The sequence below is a fragment of the Podarcis muralis genome, chromosome 15, assembly GCF_964188315.1.
Source record: "Podarcis muralis chromosome 15, rPodMur119.hap1.1, whole genome shotgun sequence".
In the NCBI taxonomy this organism is placed as follows: domain Eukaryota; kingdom Metazoa; phylum Chordata; class Lepidosauria; order Squamata; family Lacertidae; genus Podarcis; species Podarcis muralis.
This window is the reverse complement of record NC_135669.1, coordinates 32,297,910-32,315,546: the sequence shown is the minus strand read 5'-3', so window position 1 is coordinate 32,315,546 and position 17,637 is coordinate 32,297,910. Positions and strand designations below refer to the sequence as shown.

The 17,637-nt window shown below is 46.7% G+C and overlaps 1 protein-coding gene across 1 annotated transcript; it reads right to left on the bottom strand.

Moving 5' to 3' along the window:
* Positions 1–431: 431 nt before the first annotated feature.
* Positions 432–11,723, bottom strand: LOC114585784 (uroplakin-3b-like protein 1). The gene is made up of 6 exons (XM_028708661.2): positions 11,220–11,723; positions 8,496–8,645; positions 7,468–7,693; positions 4,963–5,039; positions 3,602–3,731; positions 432–2,830 (listed from the first exon to the last, which is right to left on the bottom strand). Exons 1-6 carry the CDS (start codon positions 11,395–11,397, stop codon positions 2,725–2,727), a joined length of 867 nt encoding a protein of 288 aa, XP_028564494.2. The 5' UTR covers positions 11,398–11,723; the 3' UTR covers positions 432–2,724.
* Between the last annotated feature and the right edge of the window lie 5,914 nt (positions 11,724–17,637).

Genomic DNA, 17,637 nt, shown 5'->3' with positions numbered 1-17,637 from the left:
CTGTCCTATCTAGACCTGCTTTCAACCACCAGGACTCTTGGAGACTCCATGTTCCATGGTGATTTAGGAGAGTGCATTGCCTCAGCCATGTTTGGGCCAGAGAAAAGCTGGGTGATAGTGGCCGCGGTCCTCCAGGAAGTCCAAATGGTCTTGGCTTATTTCTTGATTGTGTACACCCTCCTTTTAGGAGGCTTCATTTGTGCTGGACTGATACTGCAGTTCCTCACTTTAGAGTAGGGAAGGTGGAGGATTTCGTATGAGCCATGTTGGAATGGGGACCAAGCCAATTTTGCAGATCACAGCTATTGGCCAGTTATTGCATCTCTCCAAATTTTGCTGCGACTCAAAAATGTACAAATATCCAGGGTGCTCGAGATATACATGCAAAATATGCTGCCCACCCTATGTAAAATTTGCATTTTAAAATATACTTTAATGAAAAAACACCTGTGCTTTTCTTTTATTTTAAAAAGCCATTTGATACAGAAATAGGGTGGAACAGATCAAAGAACAGAAAATGTGCACAATGAATTGGTAATAGTTCTACTGTGCATACGAATGAATGCTCACATTGTTGTCTTTTAAGAAGAAATCATGGTTTGCGTTCGGTTAAACGATACTTAATGGGCTGGTTACGGGAGAAGCAACTAACCTTCCTTGACCTGAGAGCCACATGCAGTCTTGGCCAACCGCCTTGGGGGGCCGCATGCCAGTGGTGGGTGTGGCCCAAAGTGGGCGTGGCTATAGCTTCCCCCTTCCTAAATTGTCTCCGCCTACGCCAGTTCTGAGTCCACTTTTTCTCCTTTTTGCTGCTGCCAAATTGGGGAATCGGGAAAAAAATTAAATGTTTTGGGGTGGGTCAGAAAATTAGGCTCTGTAGTTGGGGATTTGCCACCCATTAGGTTGAAATACACACACACACACACACACACACACACACACACACACACACCCCGGTTGCCTTTCTGCTTCCGTACATAGGATGATCTTAGCATGTTCTGCAAAAAACGACAACACAATGATTGTAGAGGCGGAGGGAGAATTATAAGTGTGACGCCAAAGAAAGACCCCTCTCTTTCGGATTCATCTGCTTGGCCCAAGCGGTAGAGGAATCCTCAAAAGGATGAGTCGATTATTTTGACTCTTGGGCTTGTTTGATTGTGGGAAGGTGGCCATTTGATGGTGTGGTGTTTTCCAAGTGTAGGATTATAATGTGTCATCCAGGAGCGCCTAATCTGTGGTCCTTCAGATGCTCTTGGACTCTGTGAAGGCCTGGGTAGCTCAGATGGTAAGAGCGTGGTGCTGATAACGCCAAGGTTTCAGGTTCAATCCCCGTACGGGACAGCTGCATATTCCTGCATTGCAGGGGGTTGGACTAAATGATCTGCAGGGTCCCTTCCAATTCTAAGGACAATGAGGGCCCTCATTCTCACTGCACCTTCCTGTTTTGCCTCAGGCGGTGAGACGGGCCAGGCCGCCCCTGGATGGAAGTTGTAGTCCAACCATACCTGGAAGTGCACACCCTTGGTTGCGTTGATTTCTCCATTCCACAGCTTTGAATGGTGCCTGCCCCCGATTAACTAGGCAACAGCAGGTTAAAACGATATAAAAGGTAAAGGTAAAGGTACCCCTGCCCGTATGGGCCAGTCTTGCCAGACTCTAGGGTTGTGCGCTCATCTCACCCTATAGGCCGGGAGCCAGCGCTGTCCGCAGACACTTCCGGGTCACGTGGCCAGTGTGACAAGCTGCTTCTGGCGAGCCAGCGCAGCATGCACGGAACGCCGTTTACCTTCCCGCTGGTAAGCGGTCCCTATTTATCTACTTGCACCCGGAGGTGCTTTCGAACTGCTAGGTTGGCAGGCGCTGGGACCGAACGACGGGAGCGCACCCCGCCGCGGGGATTCGAACCGCCGACCATGCGATCGGCAAGTCCTAGGCGCTGAGGTTTTACCCACAGCGCCACCCGCGTCCCTTAAAACGATATAGATTATATTTTAATAACAGTACCGCCAGACTTCCCAGCCGACAGGCACCATCTTCTAAGAGGCACTCAAAAGCCTCTTTTAAGAAGATGCCTGTTGCTCCCACAGATGCCTGAAAACAAGGTGTGCATCCCTTTTCTCCTGTGAGATATTCCTTTCAGGTTCAAACAAACCCCATCCCATTCATCAAACAAAGACGTCTTTAATTGAGGGGCACCCTGGCCCTGAAGCTTCTCTCCTGTATCTTTGGTGAATTACTCTGCCCGCAACCACCACATCTATGATGCTTAATTGGAAAAACAGCAACCCCAAAAGCTCTGTCCCTGCCCCCGCCCCCCCATCTTTTAAAATGAGGCTGCCCCCAGATGGTGGAAACTTATTCGTTCATTGGGAACAGCGTAAATCTGCTGCTGTTTACATATGGAATTATTTCAATGTGTTAAGACAAAACCACTGTAGCACCGGTTTCTCCTTTGAGCAGAAGGTGCCGCCAAAATCCATCTTCAGGGAAGAAAACATCCCAAAGTGTGTAATTCACAGATGATCGCTCAGTTTTTCCTCTTCCCTCCGCTCCGCCAACTCCTCTGAGCTCCTCCAAGAGGGACTCAGGAATGGGATGTACGTCCAGAGGCCAAATGTCTCAGCGGAGCTCCTTGAGAGAGTTAAAGGGATTGAGGCAGCCACAGCGGGAGGGGAAAGGGAAGATGGATACCGTCGACAGATCGTCCCGAAACAGAGGGCCTCACAAGTTTCGGCCAGGCTGGTCATATATATGGTGGGTTGTGTAGCGGGTGATTGTTGCTGTATCCCTCACGGTGACAATCTCGGCGCTGCCGCAGACGTCCGAACTGTGGGAAAGGAATGGCAGAAGGAAGAATGAGGTCAATATGGGCTGTGAGGATCGCGTAAGGTCAGCTCGGGCCTCAACCTCACTGATGTGGGAGAAGCAGTGGTGGTGTAGTGGTTAGAGGGCTGGAGGAGGACCTGAGAGAGACCAGGGTTCAAATCCTCCCACCTGGCCATGAAGCTTTAATCTTAGGGACCAGTCTCTCAGCCTAACCTGCCTCAGAGGGTCGTTGTGGGGATTAAATGAGGATAACAGTATACACCACCTTGAGCTCTTTGGAGGAAAAGGTTGGCTGTAGACTCAGTTAAATGAAAAAGAAACACTTCACAATTAAACTGGGGGAAATCCTGTATTACTTAAAGGCAGGCTCCGGCCTGCCCATGAGGTGAGGCGGTCACCTCAGATGGCAAATCCAGCCTCCTCTGCTCATTGCTACCCACCCTTGTGGATGTCTCCCCACCACATTGCCTCCTCCTTCTCCTCCTCCTCTGCTAGACAAAAATGCATCAAATATAGGATTAAACATTTGCCCAGACTTTCAGCTAAGTCCTACTCAGCGGCAACCCATTGAAATGAATGTGCTAGCCATCTCCATTCGTTTCTGTTTTGGGCATGACTAATGTCGGAGCCAACACCTATGCTCCAGAAGGCTCAAGTAAGCAAGCCAAGCTGCAGACGTCAAGCAAAGGCCCTTAACTCCAGGGTGACACGGCCATCGGGTTTCAGGCAAGGCCATAGTCAATTCCCTCCGCAATTCTAAATAGAAACGTACTATTTATAGACCAAGGCAGCAATGAGGGCAGCCAGCAGGATGGCAGAGAGGATGGAGAGGATAGTGGCGATGGCAATCATTCCTGCGCTCCGCCGCTCAGGGGATGTGTCGATCGTCTCGGGATCCTTCCCTGATAAGGACAAGAGAATACATTTAAAGCTGTAATTGTCAGACGGGCCGTTCTATTGAAAAGTGACTAGAAGGAATGGCATACACAGTGTCATATACGTATATGCACCAGAGGTCTAGAAAGGTTGGTGAGCCCGATTCCTGAGCATCGCAACTGGGGGTGGGGGAATAGTTATTTATAATAATAAAAAATGTTTGCCACTATATCACAAAAGTAGAACAAAGTGGTTTACAGCAATAATGCCATACAGTGGTACCTCGGGTTAAGTACTTAATTCGTTCCGGAGGTCCGTTCTTAACCTGAAACTGTTCTTAACCTGAAGCACCACTTTAGCTAATGGGGCCTCCCGCTGCTGCTGAGTGATTTCTGTTCTCATCCTGAAGCAAAGTTCTTAACCTGAGGTACTATTTCTGGGTTAGCGGAGTCTGTAACCTGAAGCGTCTGTAACCTGAAGCGTCTGTAACCTGAAGCGTATGTAACCCGAGGTACCACTGTATAACCATACATCAAAAGCATAAAAAGGTTAAACACAAGTTAAAAACAAAAAAGTTAAAAATAGACACCAGTACATGGTAATTGCGTGCCTAGGCCTGGCAGAATAGAAAAGTTTTCAGCAGGCGTTTAGAAGTTGCCACTGAAGGTATCTGCTGAATCTCAAGTGGCGGAGAATTCCACAGGACTGGGCCCACGACACTAAAGGTTCAGTTTCTCGTTGTCAAATGAACCTCGCCAACTTCAGGTGTGACTAGCAAGACTATCTTTGTGATCGAGCCTGGGGTACCTTGAGGTACCCTGGACCTAACTTGTTCAGGCCTTTGTTAATTGAGACATGGACCTTGAACCTGGCTCAGTAACGGATGGGCAACCAGTGCAGCTGTTTTAACAAAGGTGTTGCATGCTACTGGCCAGCCACCTCCATCAGCAACCTGGCCGCCACATTCTGCACCAGCTGGAGCGTTTGAACCAGTCCCAAGGGCAGCCCCACACAGAGAGCATTGCAGTAGTCCAGCCTTGAGGTTACCAAAGCATGGACTGCAGTGGCCAGGCTATCCCTGCCCAGAGTTGGCAAACCAGGTACTCCTAGTCCTTCGGCCCTCTAGTGATAAACATGTATCCGCACACAGTGATAGGGAGGTGTTTGAAGGCATCTGCTGTGGTCCTCTTGAAACTGAGGGGTCTCCAACATGCTTGGCAGGGTGTGGATTGCACCCAGCAGGTCCTGTTCAGTTACCTTGGATCAGCGTGATGGGATCCGACCATCTCGACTCTGCTATGGGGCCTCCGGAATTAAAGGCCAGAAACTTCACTCTGAGAAGAGAAAGGTAAGAACGTGATGGAGTCGGAATACCCTCTTCCAAGTCACATGAATAAAGGAAAGAAGGAAACTGCCTGGGACTGAAAGAGACCATTGGTCCTTCTGACTCAGGATTGTTGACACTGGCTGGCAGCATCTCCCTTCAGGGTTTGAGATAAGGGGCACCTGAAAATGATTTACAGATGGTATTTAACTCTGAGTAGACTTGCTAAAATGTGTAAGTCTGAATCAGGTAAGTGTTGGAGATGTAAAGAGGTTGGGGGTACCTTTTATCTTATGTGGTGGACTTGTAAAAGGGTAAAAGAGTATTGGGATATGGTATACAGTGAATTGGGGGAGGGGGAATTTAAAAGTACATTTCCAAAAAAAACCCAGAGTCCTTTTTGTTGGGGATAATTCAGAGGGAAAGTCCCATGTGTCAAAAAAAAAAAAAAAAGCTATTTATGTATGCTACTACCACAGCCTGTGTTTTGTTAGCCTCAAAATGGAAAACGAGGGAGGTCCCAACCAAAGAAGAATGGCAACCTAAACTGACAGAATACGCACAGCTTGAAGACCTAACTTCTAGAATAAGAGAACAAGAAGAATGCATGTTTAAAGAAGACTGGAAAATATTTACTGAATATATAGGTGAAAATTGTGTTCATTTAAAAACACTGGTAGCATTAAGATAAATTCAACAGAGTAAATAAGTTCTGATGGATGTAACAATGGATTACTGAATGGTTTAGTTCATGTGAAATATGCAGGGACGCAGGTGGCGCTGTGGGTTAAACCACAGAGCCTAGGACTTGCCGATCAGAAGGTCAGCGGTTCGAATCCCCGCAAGAGGGTGAGCTCCCATTGCTCGGTCCCTGCTCCTGCCAACCTAGCAGCACGTCAAAGTGAAAGGAGAAGATAAATGGCGTTTCCGTGCGCTGCTCTGGTTTGCCAGAAGCGGCTCAGTCATGCTGGCCACATGACCTGGAAGCTGTACGCCGGCTCCCTCGCCCAGTAAAGCGAGATGAGCGCCACAACCCCAGACTTGGTCACGATTGGACCTAATGGTCAGGGGTCCCTTTACCTTTATGGTATGCAAAATGAACCACATAAGAAGAAGGGAAGTAATTGATTTAAGGTTGTTTAAATGAATATTATGAAATGTAATTCAGAAAATTTAATAATTTTTTAAAAAATTGAGAGTTAAGGGGACCTTGAGTCCTCCCTGGAGATTGTAAGGAGCTAGGGCCAGGGGTAGGTCAGCAATAAAACACCCAGTGTCAGTGAGATGAGCTTTTTATTCAAGAAACAAAAACAGTGCAGGCCTAGTGATCACAGCAATTCTACCCAGTAGGTTTTGCCCCAATGAGGCAGCTATAAGGACTGAATGTCCCTTACTTCCCACAGCTCTCTAAGACTCCTCTCCTCCCCCAAGCAATCTGAGACTTCCTTGCTGTGCCTGCCTTTGCTCCGCCCTCTTCATACCTCTTCTGGTTCTGGGAGACCAGGGGGGAAGTGAGTTGGTCACAGTAGAAGGGGGAGACCCCCTGGTTTCTTCAGCAGCTTGATTCATCTCTGCCTCTTTGCCCTCCTCCTCTCCAGCCTCCTCTTCTGCCTGTCAACCTAGACTGCTCTCTGCCACAGCCTCTTCCTGCTCACTAAACTCTGCTGCCTCTTCAGTTTCTGACACCTCCTCCTCCCAGTCCTCAAGACTCTCCCTAGGTAACCCCCCACTCCCACAGGCTGGAACGCCTTGTGTGTTTTTTTCGGAAAGCACAAATATGATAGATTTGGCTCTAATTTCTTTTTTTGTTTGTTTGTTTCACATAATTTATACACCGCTGGATTGCAGAAAACAAACAACCCTCAAGGCAGTTTACACAAAAAAATATAAAGCAATCAAAATTATCAATAAGGAAAATGAAAAGCGATAACGTAGGACTTCTGAAAAGCTGAAATAGCAACAGGCCAAAATAGATTCAAAGTGGCACCAACTTTCTAACAGCGTACTGAATCGAATTTCCTCCCCTTCCACCCGTCCCATTACATGTCAGCCATCAAATGCCATTGCATGTCAACAATGCTTTACTGGGAGAAAAATAGGACCATTAAGTTGTCTTCCAAGACTCTCGGCCATTTTCAAGAGGCCCGGTGTGGTAGTGTTGTTGGTGAGGAGTTTGGCAGCCACTGCTCTAGATGTCGTTGGACTCCAACTCCCATCATCCCCAGCCAGTGTAGCAAATGATCAGGGATGATGGGAGTTGGAGTCCAATCACACCTGGCAAGGCTTCCTGTTGAGGACAGCTGCACCAAATGGAAAACAAACAAGCAAACCCAGATATAGACAGTACTTTAATGCAGTACTGGTTTAATTCAGAAAACAGAGACACTATCAGAACTTTGAGTGGCGGGTGGGGGAATCACCTGACACAGGTAACTCACCTGTAGGGTCCTGGCTCAGGCAGGGGGCCGTTGCAATCTGGCCTGGCGGGATCCGTCTTGCAGTCGACTTCGTTCCCCACTCGCAAGACAGTGAGCTTGCTGCTTTCTTCCGCTGGGCAGGGGTAGTTTGCTGGGGCAGTGCCCAGGGTCATGTAACAGGAATTGTTCTCGAACGACTGATAGGGCAGCTCCTCAGGGGATCTGAGGATGGCGCAGTTTTCTGCCGCTGTAAAGGGCAATAAAGAAAAAAGGGATTATTCGCCAGGCCTTGCTGGGTGACCCTAACAAGAACAATGTGGGGAAAACAGTGCAAGCGCACGAAGGCATGAACTCCTTTATACGGCAGAAAGAGACGATAGAGGATGATCTGGCAATGTTTGAGATGCAACAAAAAGAAAATCTCTTACGATTCCGTGGGGTTCCTGAACAGGAGAGGGAGGACGTAAGAGAAAAAAATGTAAAGGAACTGGTGGAATTTCTGGAAGGAAAGCCAGAAGTAACTATGGATGGCATGGGTGGCAGGCAAAAAATATTTGGGAATGCCTTGGTGGCTGAAGTGAGGCAGAAATTACAGCCCCTGAGACTAAGAGGAGATTGTGAGGTAGGTGAGCTGGATTTTAAATCTGATTTAACTGATAGCTGCCTTCCAGTGAAATTTCAATATGCCAAAGTTAGGAAAAATAATGTGAAATAATTATTGTATATGTGTAACTGCACATTTGCAATCAGCAAAATTTGGATAGAAGAAGAAGAAGAAGAAGAAGAGATGAAATATGTGTATAGAAATGCAGAAGAATTTTGTGAATATAAGGAACCAGAAGAGGGAATGGAGGGAAGTCATGAGGTTTAAAGAACTTTAAAGATAAGGTTTTGAAAGGTGTTTGTGAATGGGGATTGGGGGCAGGGATTTGTCTTTTGTAGTTAACTGTGAAAAAAACCAATAAAAACTGATTTACACACACACACAAAAAAAGAGCTCCATGGAGAAAAAGGCGGGATATAATTGCAACCAATTACACACAACGTACCGCTGCTGCGGGCGACCAGCAGCCATATCTCATCCGTGGCAGTGACAAACTTGTTGAAGACGCAACGGGGTTGTTCCAAAGTGAAGGTGGAGGAAGTGATTTTCCCGGCCAGGTCCTTGGAAGTGAGGCGAGGCGTATATCCTACCGACACTAGAGAAAGACAATGAGAAAAGGAAGTGAGTTGATCATTTTGCTTATTAAAGGGTTTTTTTTGGGGGGGGGGGTTAATCCCACTCTTCAGCAGAAAGTTTCCCAGAGCGGCTTGCAGCAGTCGATAATAAGGTGCTTGTTCTCAGCCTTACAATCTGAAGGGTGTGGCACAAAAGGAAAAACGGATTGGGAGGGAAGAGGAAAAGAATGCAACTTCGAGCACTGCTTCTGAGGTTCTGATGTCCTTGCAAGTGATCTTCGCCTTGTCATTACGTTCTTCCCGGGAGGCATATTCCCAGATGTCTTTATTTTTCTGGCTGATGGCAGAGACCCTGTACTCCATCTCTGCAGCCCCAGGACAGCTATGCAGGAAAAGTTCGTGCAGGTGATAATCCGTTTGGTGGAAGAGGGAGCAGGCTTGTTTTCCTGCTGCTCCAGAGGGCAGGACCAGAACAAATGGATTCGAGTTACAAGGAAGGAGATTCCGACTAAACATTAGGAAGAACTTTCTGGCGGCAAGAGCTGTTCAAAGATGGAATGAGCTCCCTTGGAAGGAGATGGACTCTCCATCCTGGGAGATTTTGAACAGAGGTTGGGTGTCCATCTGTCTTTAGCTGTGACTCCTGCATTTTGCAAGGGGTTGGACTAGAAGACCTTTGGAGATCCCTTCTAACTCTACACTTCTATGAATCTGCAATACTGTTATCTATGGAAAGCATGTTTATTCCACTCCTCAATTCTCACCATATTTTCTGATGGGACTTGTATACCGTTTACCCTCCCTGCAAATTCCCTTTCCCTAATGGGGGATAGAATATTTAGCACACCTCACCCAGGACTGTAAAAATGTGTGTGGCTTGTTTAAGGACTTGTTCCACTAAAACCGGGTTGAGGGGAGAGAGGTGCCCGGTTTACTGGCCTAATTAACTGCCTCCCCCCACCCCTGTCTTGCCTTTCCACCCTTTAAGTTACTAAAACAATGTATTGCATTTTGTGGGAGGCATAAATTAGAGAAATCCAGCGTCTACCTTTCCGAGGCTTATTCTCTAATTGAAAAAGTTAATCCTCCTCTGGAATCTTAGCCACCCACTCCCCAAAGTTTTCACCCCTCACATCTACAGACACACTACCCTGTCGCTTCTATTTTAATCTTTTCTCAAGAGGTCAAAATTCTTTGCCACCCTTTCCAAACCGATGGCATGTCCCTGGGGTGTGCCAATTGGGTAAGGGGAAATCTGGGGAGGTTGTAGCTGTCATTCTATTATTTGTTTCATTTTTCTATTGCTTCCTGCGAAACATCGCAAAGAGATTAAACATTAAACCATCATAAAAGGCATCAATAAAAACACTGCCAACCAAAGCATGTACTGTATATAAACTAGTCCAAATTTTGCTGCGTTTTTCTTAACTTCAGCTGGGCTACAAAGTCTTTGTTAACTGCTCAGTTTTATCTATTATGTAGCTTTAAACTGTTTTTATTTAGTCTTTCAAAAATCTTGTCTGAACACTGCTGTTGTATTCTTTTCTTAATTTATATTGACTCCCCGCTCCATTATATTTTATGTAAACTGCTTAGAGATTTAAAATAAACATAAAAATTGGGTGGGGGCATTTCTAACATTAGTCCTACACAAGAGCACACCCACTGAAATTAATAAACCATGGCCCGTTAATTTCAAAAAGTCTACTTTGTGTAGAACTTTTATTTATTTGTTTGTTTATAATAGAAAAATGTCATTTATAAAAAAAGAGTGATGAAGGAAGAAAAATGTGAATGAGAATAAAAAATAAAATAAAAATACTCAATTACATTTCCATACATTGGAATACAGATGTGTTTGGTCTTATGCTATTACAAATATATTTATCAACAACCCAATATATTCTGCATAATTTATATTCTGCAGAACTTAAGGGACAGTCACATTAGTGGCACAGACTTGTTAGATGCAACCTTTTAACATTAAGAGGTGTCTGCAATTTTACAAATAAAACCAACAAATAGATGTCTTTGTAAATTCAGGAGCTGCAATGCGTGGGTGGGAGAAGGCATTCTCTGTAGCAATCCCTAAACTGAGAAACTCCCTTCCCACAGAAGTGTGTTGAACACCTGCATTATGTACCTTCCATTGTATCTTAAATATGCACCTCCAGACCACAGCCTTTGACACCACAGATATACATATATCAGGACTCAAGCTATTCTCTTGACAGCCATTTGTTAAAACTGGTTTTCCTATTGCATTCTTAAATCGTTGTCGCTCGCCCTGAAGCGAATCACAGAATCAATGAATTATAGAGTTGGAAGGGGCTCTGGGGGCCACCCAGTCCAGCCCGCTGCAATGGAGGAATCTCAGCTAAAGCTTCCATGATAGATGGCCACCCAACCTCTGCTTAAAAATCTCCAAGGAAGGAGAGCCCAGTATTCTCTGTTCCAATATTGAACAGCTCTTATGGTCAGAAAGTTCTTCCTGATGTTGAATTATTAGTGATCTCTCTCTCTCTCTCTCAAAAATGCATTTTACAAATAAATCAATGTCCCCATAAATTGAATAAGGCAAGGAACATCCCTACCTTTTTCAGCTGTGACGCCGATTCCCATCACCAAGAGTATCCCAGAGAAAAGCATGCTTCCCACGGGTTGTCCTTCCTCCTTCTGGGTCTCGCACACCAAAACGCCACCAGGAGACTTGATCAGAAAGATGCCTCCTGTCCCTATTTGTGGTCCTGCCCCACTGGGCCTCGCCCACATTTGTCATTCAGTTTTTAGACAGCTGTACTTTAAAAAAACACAACCCCTCCATACACACGGGCGAGGGCTGGCAGCAAACAAGTCCGGCTTGTTTTGGAGAGCGAGGGATAGATGGAGCGTGAGCGATCCAACCGACCGTGCCAAAGAGGGGTGTGCCCAGGGGCTGGTGGGAGCGAGAGAAGGTCCCTCACGTGGATTGGCATTCTCTGGGCGTCACGTAGAGACACTTGGTTTCTAAAGGCAAGAGGAAGCCACACCTGCCTCAGAGGGATGTCACGTTCTGGCCTGGCATCCTTGAGCCTGAATGTTGGTAGATTCGGGGGCAAAAGGAACTTGTGAACCTCCTATGAAGCTGCATGTTGGAAGATTCAGGACAGATTAATAATAATAATAATAATAATTTTTATTTATACCCCGCCCTCCCCAGCCAAGGCTGGGCTCAGGGTGGCCAACAAGCAATAATAAAAACAAGATGAATGAATACAGCTTAAAAAAATATTAAAATACAACATTAAAATATTGACATATTGAAATATTAAAATGCAGCCTCATCACAGGAGAAAGGAAAAAGGAAAAAGAAAGGTGGAGGGAATCAAACTGGCTCCAAGCCAAAGGCCAGGCGGAACAACTCTGTCTTACAGGCCCTGTGGAAAGAGATCAGATCCTGCAGGGCCCTGGTCTCATGAGGCAGAGCGTTCCACCAGGCCGGAGCCAGTGTTGAAAAGGCCCTGGCTCTGGTTGAGGCTAATCTAACTTCCTTAGGGCCCGGGACCACTAGGGTGTTGCTATTTATGGACCTTGAGGCTCTCTGTGGGGCATACCGGGAGAGGCGGTCCCGTAGGTACGAGGGTCCTAGGCCATGAAGGGAAAGTCCTTCTTCACGCAGCGCAGTGTTAAACTATGGAACTCCCTCCCACTGGAAGCAGTAATGGCCAGCGACCTGGGTGGCATTAAAAGAGGACTGGACAAATTCACGGAGAGGAAGTCTACCAATGGCAACTAGCTTGTAACTGAAGGAGCATCTCCACTCCATCGTCCAGCCCAGACACAGAGGTCCAGCTCTGAGGGCCTTCTGGCAGTTCCCTCACTGTATAATCCAAAGAGCGGTGAGAAGAAGCCAGAATGAGATGGGGCTGAACAAGGGAGATGAGAGACCCTTTGTGCCACAGAGCAGAGGCCAATGGACTCCTGCTCGCCCAGACCAGGGAACATTTCCCAGCATTGCCTTCTGATGTTGACCAGCTTTTGCGATTTTTATTATTGCACATTCACTTGGGTTGTAAAGTTCCCCTCGGGTCATAAAAATGTAAGACAGGGGTATAGCATGGGGGAGGGGGATTACTAGAGCGATTGTCCCAGGTTCAAAAAAAGTTAGGGGTGCGCCTCTGCAGCTGCCACCCCCTACTGGAGGCAGTCCCCATCTGGCTTCCCTTCCTCACCTGAGCAGTGCCGCGTGGAGTTGCTAGTTAAGGGACGCAGTACTTTCCTTGCCCTGGGCTGGCAACCTATGCTACACCACTGATGATGGAAGAGCCTGCTGAATCAAGCCAATGGCTCATCTAGTCCGGCATCCTGTTCTCATCGTGGTGAAGTAGATGTCCCAGACAGAAAGCCACGAGCAGGACCTGAGCACAAGAGCACCTTCCCCTCTCTGTGGTTTCCACCATCTGGTATTCAGAAGCAGGACTGCTTCCAAGTGTGGAGGCAGAGCAGAGCCATCATGGGTGGCGGCCGTTGATAGCCTTCTCCTTGATGGTTTTGTCCAATTAAAGTTGATGGCCCTCTCTGCCTCCTGTGGAAGTGGGTCTCATAGTTTAATTATAATAAATAATAATATTTTTTTTATTTATACCCCACCCTTCCCAGTTCAGAAAACCGGGCTCAGGGCAGCTAACAACAAATTTAAAGCACTTAATTTATGCAACAAAAATACAGTATAAAACATGAATAACAACAAATTCAGAATTCAAAAATTAATTTAGGGGGGAAATCCATCCAATAAACATTAGATGATCACCAGGGCTAGCTGGCTAAATTAGTCCTATTTGGGCCAGCGAGGAGACCAGGGGAGAATTAGCTGTGGGATCCCAGAGCGGGTAATCTTCATAAAAAGGGAAGGTGGGGGAAGGAAGGGGAATAAAAGATCAGGCTAAGTTCAAATTGAAAGCCAGGCAGAATAGCTCTGTCTTACAGGCAGAGGAAGGAAGTTAAATCCTGCAGGGCCCTGGTCTCATGGCACAGAGCATTCCACCAGGTCGGAGCCATCACTGAGAAGGCCCTGGCCCTGGTGGCCGTGTGAAGAACTTTATCTTCCTGAATCTTCTGATATTCAGCTTCATTGGACATCTACAAGTTCTAGTGTTACTAGAGAGAAAAATATATATGTGATTTTATAAACTTCGATCCTGCCTCTTCTTCCCTGTCCCATAGTCTCCATAGTTAATCTGACGAAAATCAAGAAGTTTGTCTTTCGGAGCAGCGCTGCCACTCAAGCCAGCTGGCAATTGCGAGAGCGTGGCACCAAAAGACATGCGTCTTCTGTGCTCTCGTGGGAGCCAGCTGACTCGCGTGAGAGCGTGGCACCACTGCAAGCACCCACTCATCCCCAGGACATTCCAGGATCAAATCAGAAGCCAGGATGGCAGACCTGTCAGGAGTAAGCATGGACCAATGGTACCAAATAGTATGGGAAACAGCCCTACTAGAAAAATTAACTAATAAACTGAAACTGACACGGGGACAAACAGAAGAAGACACCTTCACCCCGGTATGGCTCCCCTTTATCACATACACAGCCCAACAGGACAATGACAATAATCCACCAACAGCATACAAATCAATATGGCTAACCTGATCCAAAACACCCACCCACCTCACTCACACACGAAAACAAAGATCACCACAGCCAATCACAAACAAACAATCACACCCTAGGCCAACCCCAACCTCTCTCACCACCAAAGGAACAACACAAGCACGCTGACACCAAACTCTACATACATTAAGCATAAAAGAAACACCGCTACCCGACCCCACCCCCATCCATCTCCCCTCCCTCCACCCCCTTCCTTCCCCCCTTTTTTTCCTTCTCCCCCTAATGCCTCAACAAATGAAACGGATTTGTAAAAATGTTACATGAAAAAAAAAAAAAATACGAGGCATTACACTTACACTGTAAAACAAGAAAACCCCTAATAAAATAGTTAAGCTCAGAAGCCAGGATGGCTTCTGTAATTCCAGGGATGTTCCAGGCAAATAGGGACGGATGGGGGTTATGCTGTTCTCTAAATTTAAAAATCACAAACACTGCAACCTTTCATATCCCCTTTATCATTTGTGTTGCCCTTTTCCAACTCTACAATATCCTTTTTGAGGCAAGGTGACCAGAACTGTACATCACATTCCATATGCGATCGCACCATAGGTTTGTATAATGGCAGTTTTATTTTCAGTTCCTGCCCTTATCATCCCTCACATGGATTTTGCCTTTTTCACAGCTGCCACATGCTGGGTCAACATCAGAGATAGACTGCATCCGAACCTGGAGGTTCTACTGGTTTCTTGCTGCTAATAGTTGTCGAGAGACATCTCTTTCCAGCCAGATATGTCTCATCTCCTCCCAAAGCCGGTGGCCGTGTGGCCACACCTTGTGGGTCAGAATTCCAGAATTATGCGCTGTCGAAGAATTTCAGAACGCTACGCTGGTCGACTTTCTTTCTGCTCATTGCACTCCCATTAAAAAGACCCAAAACCCTGCCCAGAAAGAAAATGGTGACAGCTGTCGTCCGTCATGAGGACTCGGCCACACCTAACAGCGCAGGGTTGGGGCCTTGTCGAAACCCAGCCCTTTTGCAACGGAAACACAACGCAAAATGTCGAGGGAAAGTTCTCAAGTGCGTGATTGAAAGATCACACGCCGACAAGCCCAAGCAGGTGAGCAAAAGGCTTCCAATGCGCTGAGGTCAGCTTGGCCGCACCTATTGGTTATTTTTAGCAGAGTGGCGCTTCCTAAATTGCGAGGAGCCTGGTCTTGGGTAGGCAGCTCAACCTGCCTTGGGGCCTTTCACTCCTCAGATCTTTAATTGTCCAAATATGGGCACAGATTTGCTTAACATTTGCATGTGACAGTCTATATGGATCATTGTGAACTTTTCAGTTGATTGCAACTGATCTAGAACAAGGAGACCTTCAAGACTGGGGGGGGGGGGGGAGGCAGGGATGCTAACAGGATTTCCTGGGCCCAGTACATTGTAAGGGGATTGGTGCCCCACTTATTGAAAAGATCTGCTGTTTCTCTGCATATCTTAACTTAGCCTAGCCTACCTGGCAGAACTGTTGTTGTAATCAGTTTGGTTTCTTCACTGCTAATTGAAACTTTCCAGGCCTCTCTCTCTCTGGCCCTCACGATGCCGGAATCAGGCCTTTAGTGGGGCAGCCCCTTCTTTCTGTAACATCCTCCTGCCTCTTATTGCCTTTTCAGTGCTTACCAAATACCTTCCAATTCCAGCGAGATTTTCCCTTTTAAATCCCAACCTGCATTGTGCTGGATTTGAAACAGTTGTCATTTATGTCCATCAGTGTTTTCATTAATGGTTTCCTCGTGTTACAAAACAAGCAAGCAAGCAAGCAAGCAAGCAAGCAAGCAAACAAACAAACAAACAAACAAACAGGGAAAAGTACACATAGCATCTCCACAGTTCGCTTACGTTAGGTATGAGACGCTACTGCAATGTTTTTTTTTATTGTTAAATCGCTTTGGGGTGCTTGTTGGCATCCTCAGATGTGGCCCTCGAGGCCTCCTGTCTGGCCCTTGGGACCCCAGCAAGGCCCTCACCAGTGTTCCTTGAGCATTTCTGCCTGATTGGAACATGTCCTTAAACACTGATGATAAGATCCTAAGAAAAACCTGCTGGATCCGGCCAGTGGCCCATCTAGTCCAGCCTCCTGTTCTTACAGCGGCCAACCAGATGCAACCCACATGCAGGATCTGAGCACAAGAGCCCTCTCTCCTCCTGTGGTTTCCAGCAAGGTAAAAGAAAAAAAAGGACCTCTGAACAGTTAAGTCCAGTCAAAGGCGATTATGGGGTTGTGGCGCTCATTCTCACTTTTCAGGCCAAGGGAGCCGGTGTTTGTCCACAGACAGCTTTCCGGGTCATGTGGCCAGCATGACTAAGCCGCTTCTGGCGCAATGGAACACCGTGACGGAAACCAGAGCGTACGGAAACACCGTTTACCTTCCCACCACAGTGATACCCAGTGCTTTTTTTCTTAAAAAAACGTTTAGGGGTATTCTCATTTTCCTACTCATATTGAAATACTGCCCCTCAATGAGGCCAAACTTAGATTCACAGAATGTTTAGGGGTATGCGTACCCCTGCGTACCCCAGGAAAGAAAGAAAAGAACTGGCGGCACCTTCCATATTTTTCCGTGTATAAGACGGTGCTTTTTGCTAAAATAAAGAAATAGGCAAAAATTGGGTGTCGTCTTATACATGGATAGTGAATGCAGAGGGGGGACGTGCGATGGCAACAGCAAGCAGTAGATTAGCAGCAGCGATTGGGTGGGTGATTGGTGGCTGAGGCAAGGCCTGCTGGCGATTGGCTGCAGCTGCAGCAATTGGGCAGGCGATTGGTGGCTGTGGCAAGTGGGCGGGTGGGCGGTTGGTGGCGGCGAGTGGGCAGACAATTGGCTGCGGCAAGGTGTGCGATCGGCAGTGGCTATGGCAAGCAATTGGCAGTGGCGGGCAGGCGGGTGAGCAATTGGCGGAAGTGACCTCCCCCCCAAAAGCTAAACAAGTTAATTTCTTAATTTTGGGTTAAAAAAAAAATCGGAGTCGTCTTATACACGGAAAAATACAATATTTATCTACTTACACTGGCATGCTTTCAAACTGCTAGGTTGGCAGGAGCTGGAACAGAGCTCACCCTGTCATGGGGATTCAAACCACCAACCTTCTGATTGGCAAGTCCAAGAGGCTCAGTTGTTTAGACCACAGCAGCACCCACATACTTGGTTTTTAGCAGCTGGTTTTCGGAAGCATTGCTGTCTCAAGCTGTGGTGGCAGAGCAGAGCCATCATAGCCTTCTCCTCTTCCTCCATGAATTTGCCCATTCCTCTTCTAAAGCCATCCAATTTGGCTGCCATCCCTGCCTCCTGTGGAAGGGAGTTCCACAGTTTAACAGTTCTTTCTTTTCCCAAAATTCAGCTCCATTGGATGCCCATGAGTTCTAGTGTTATGA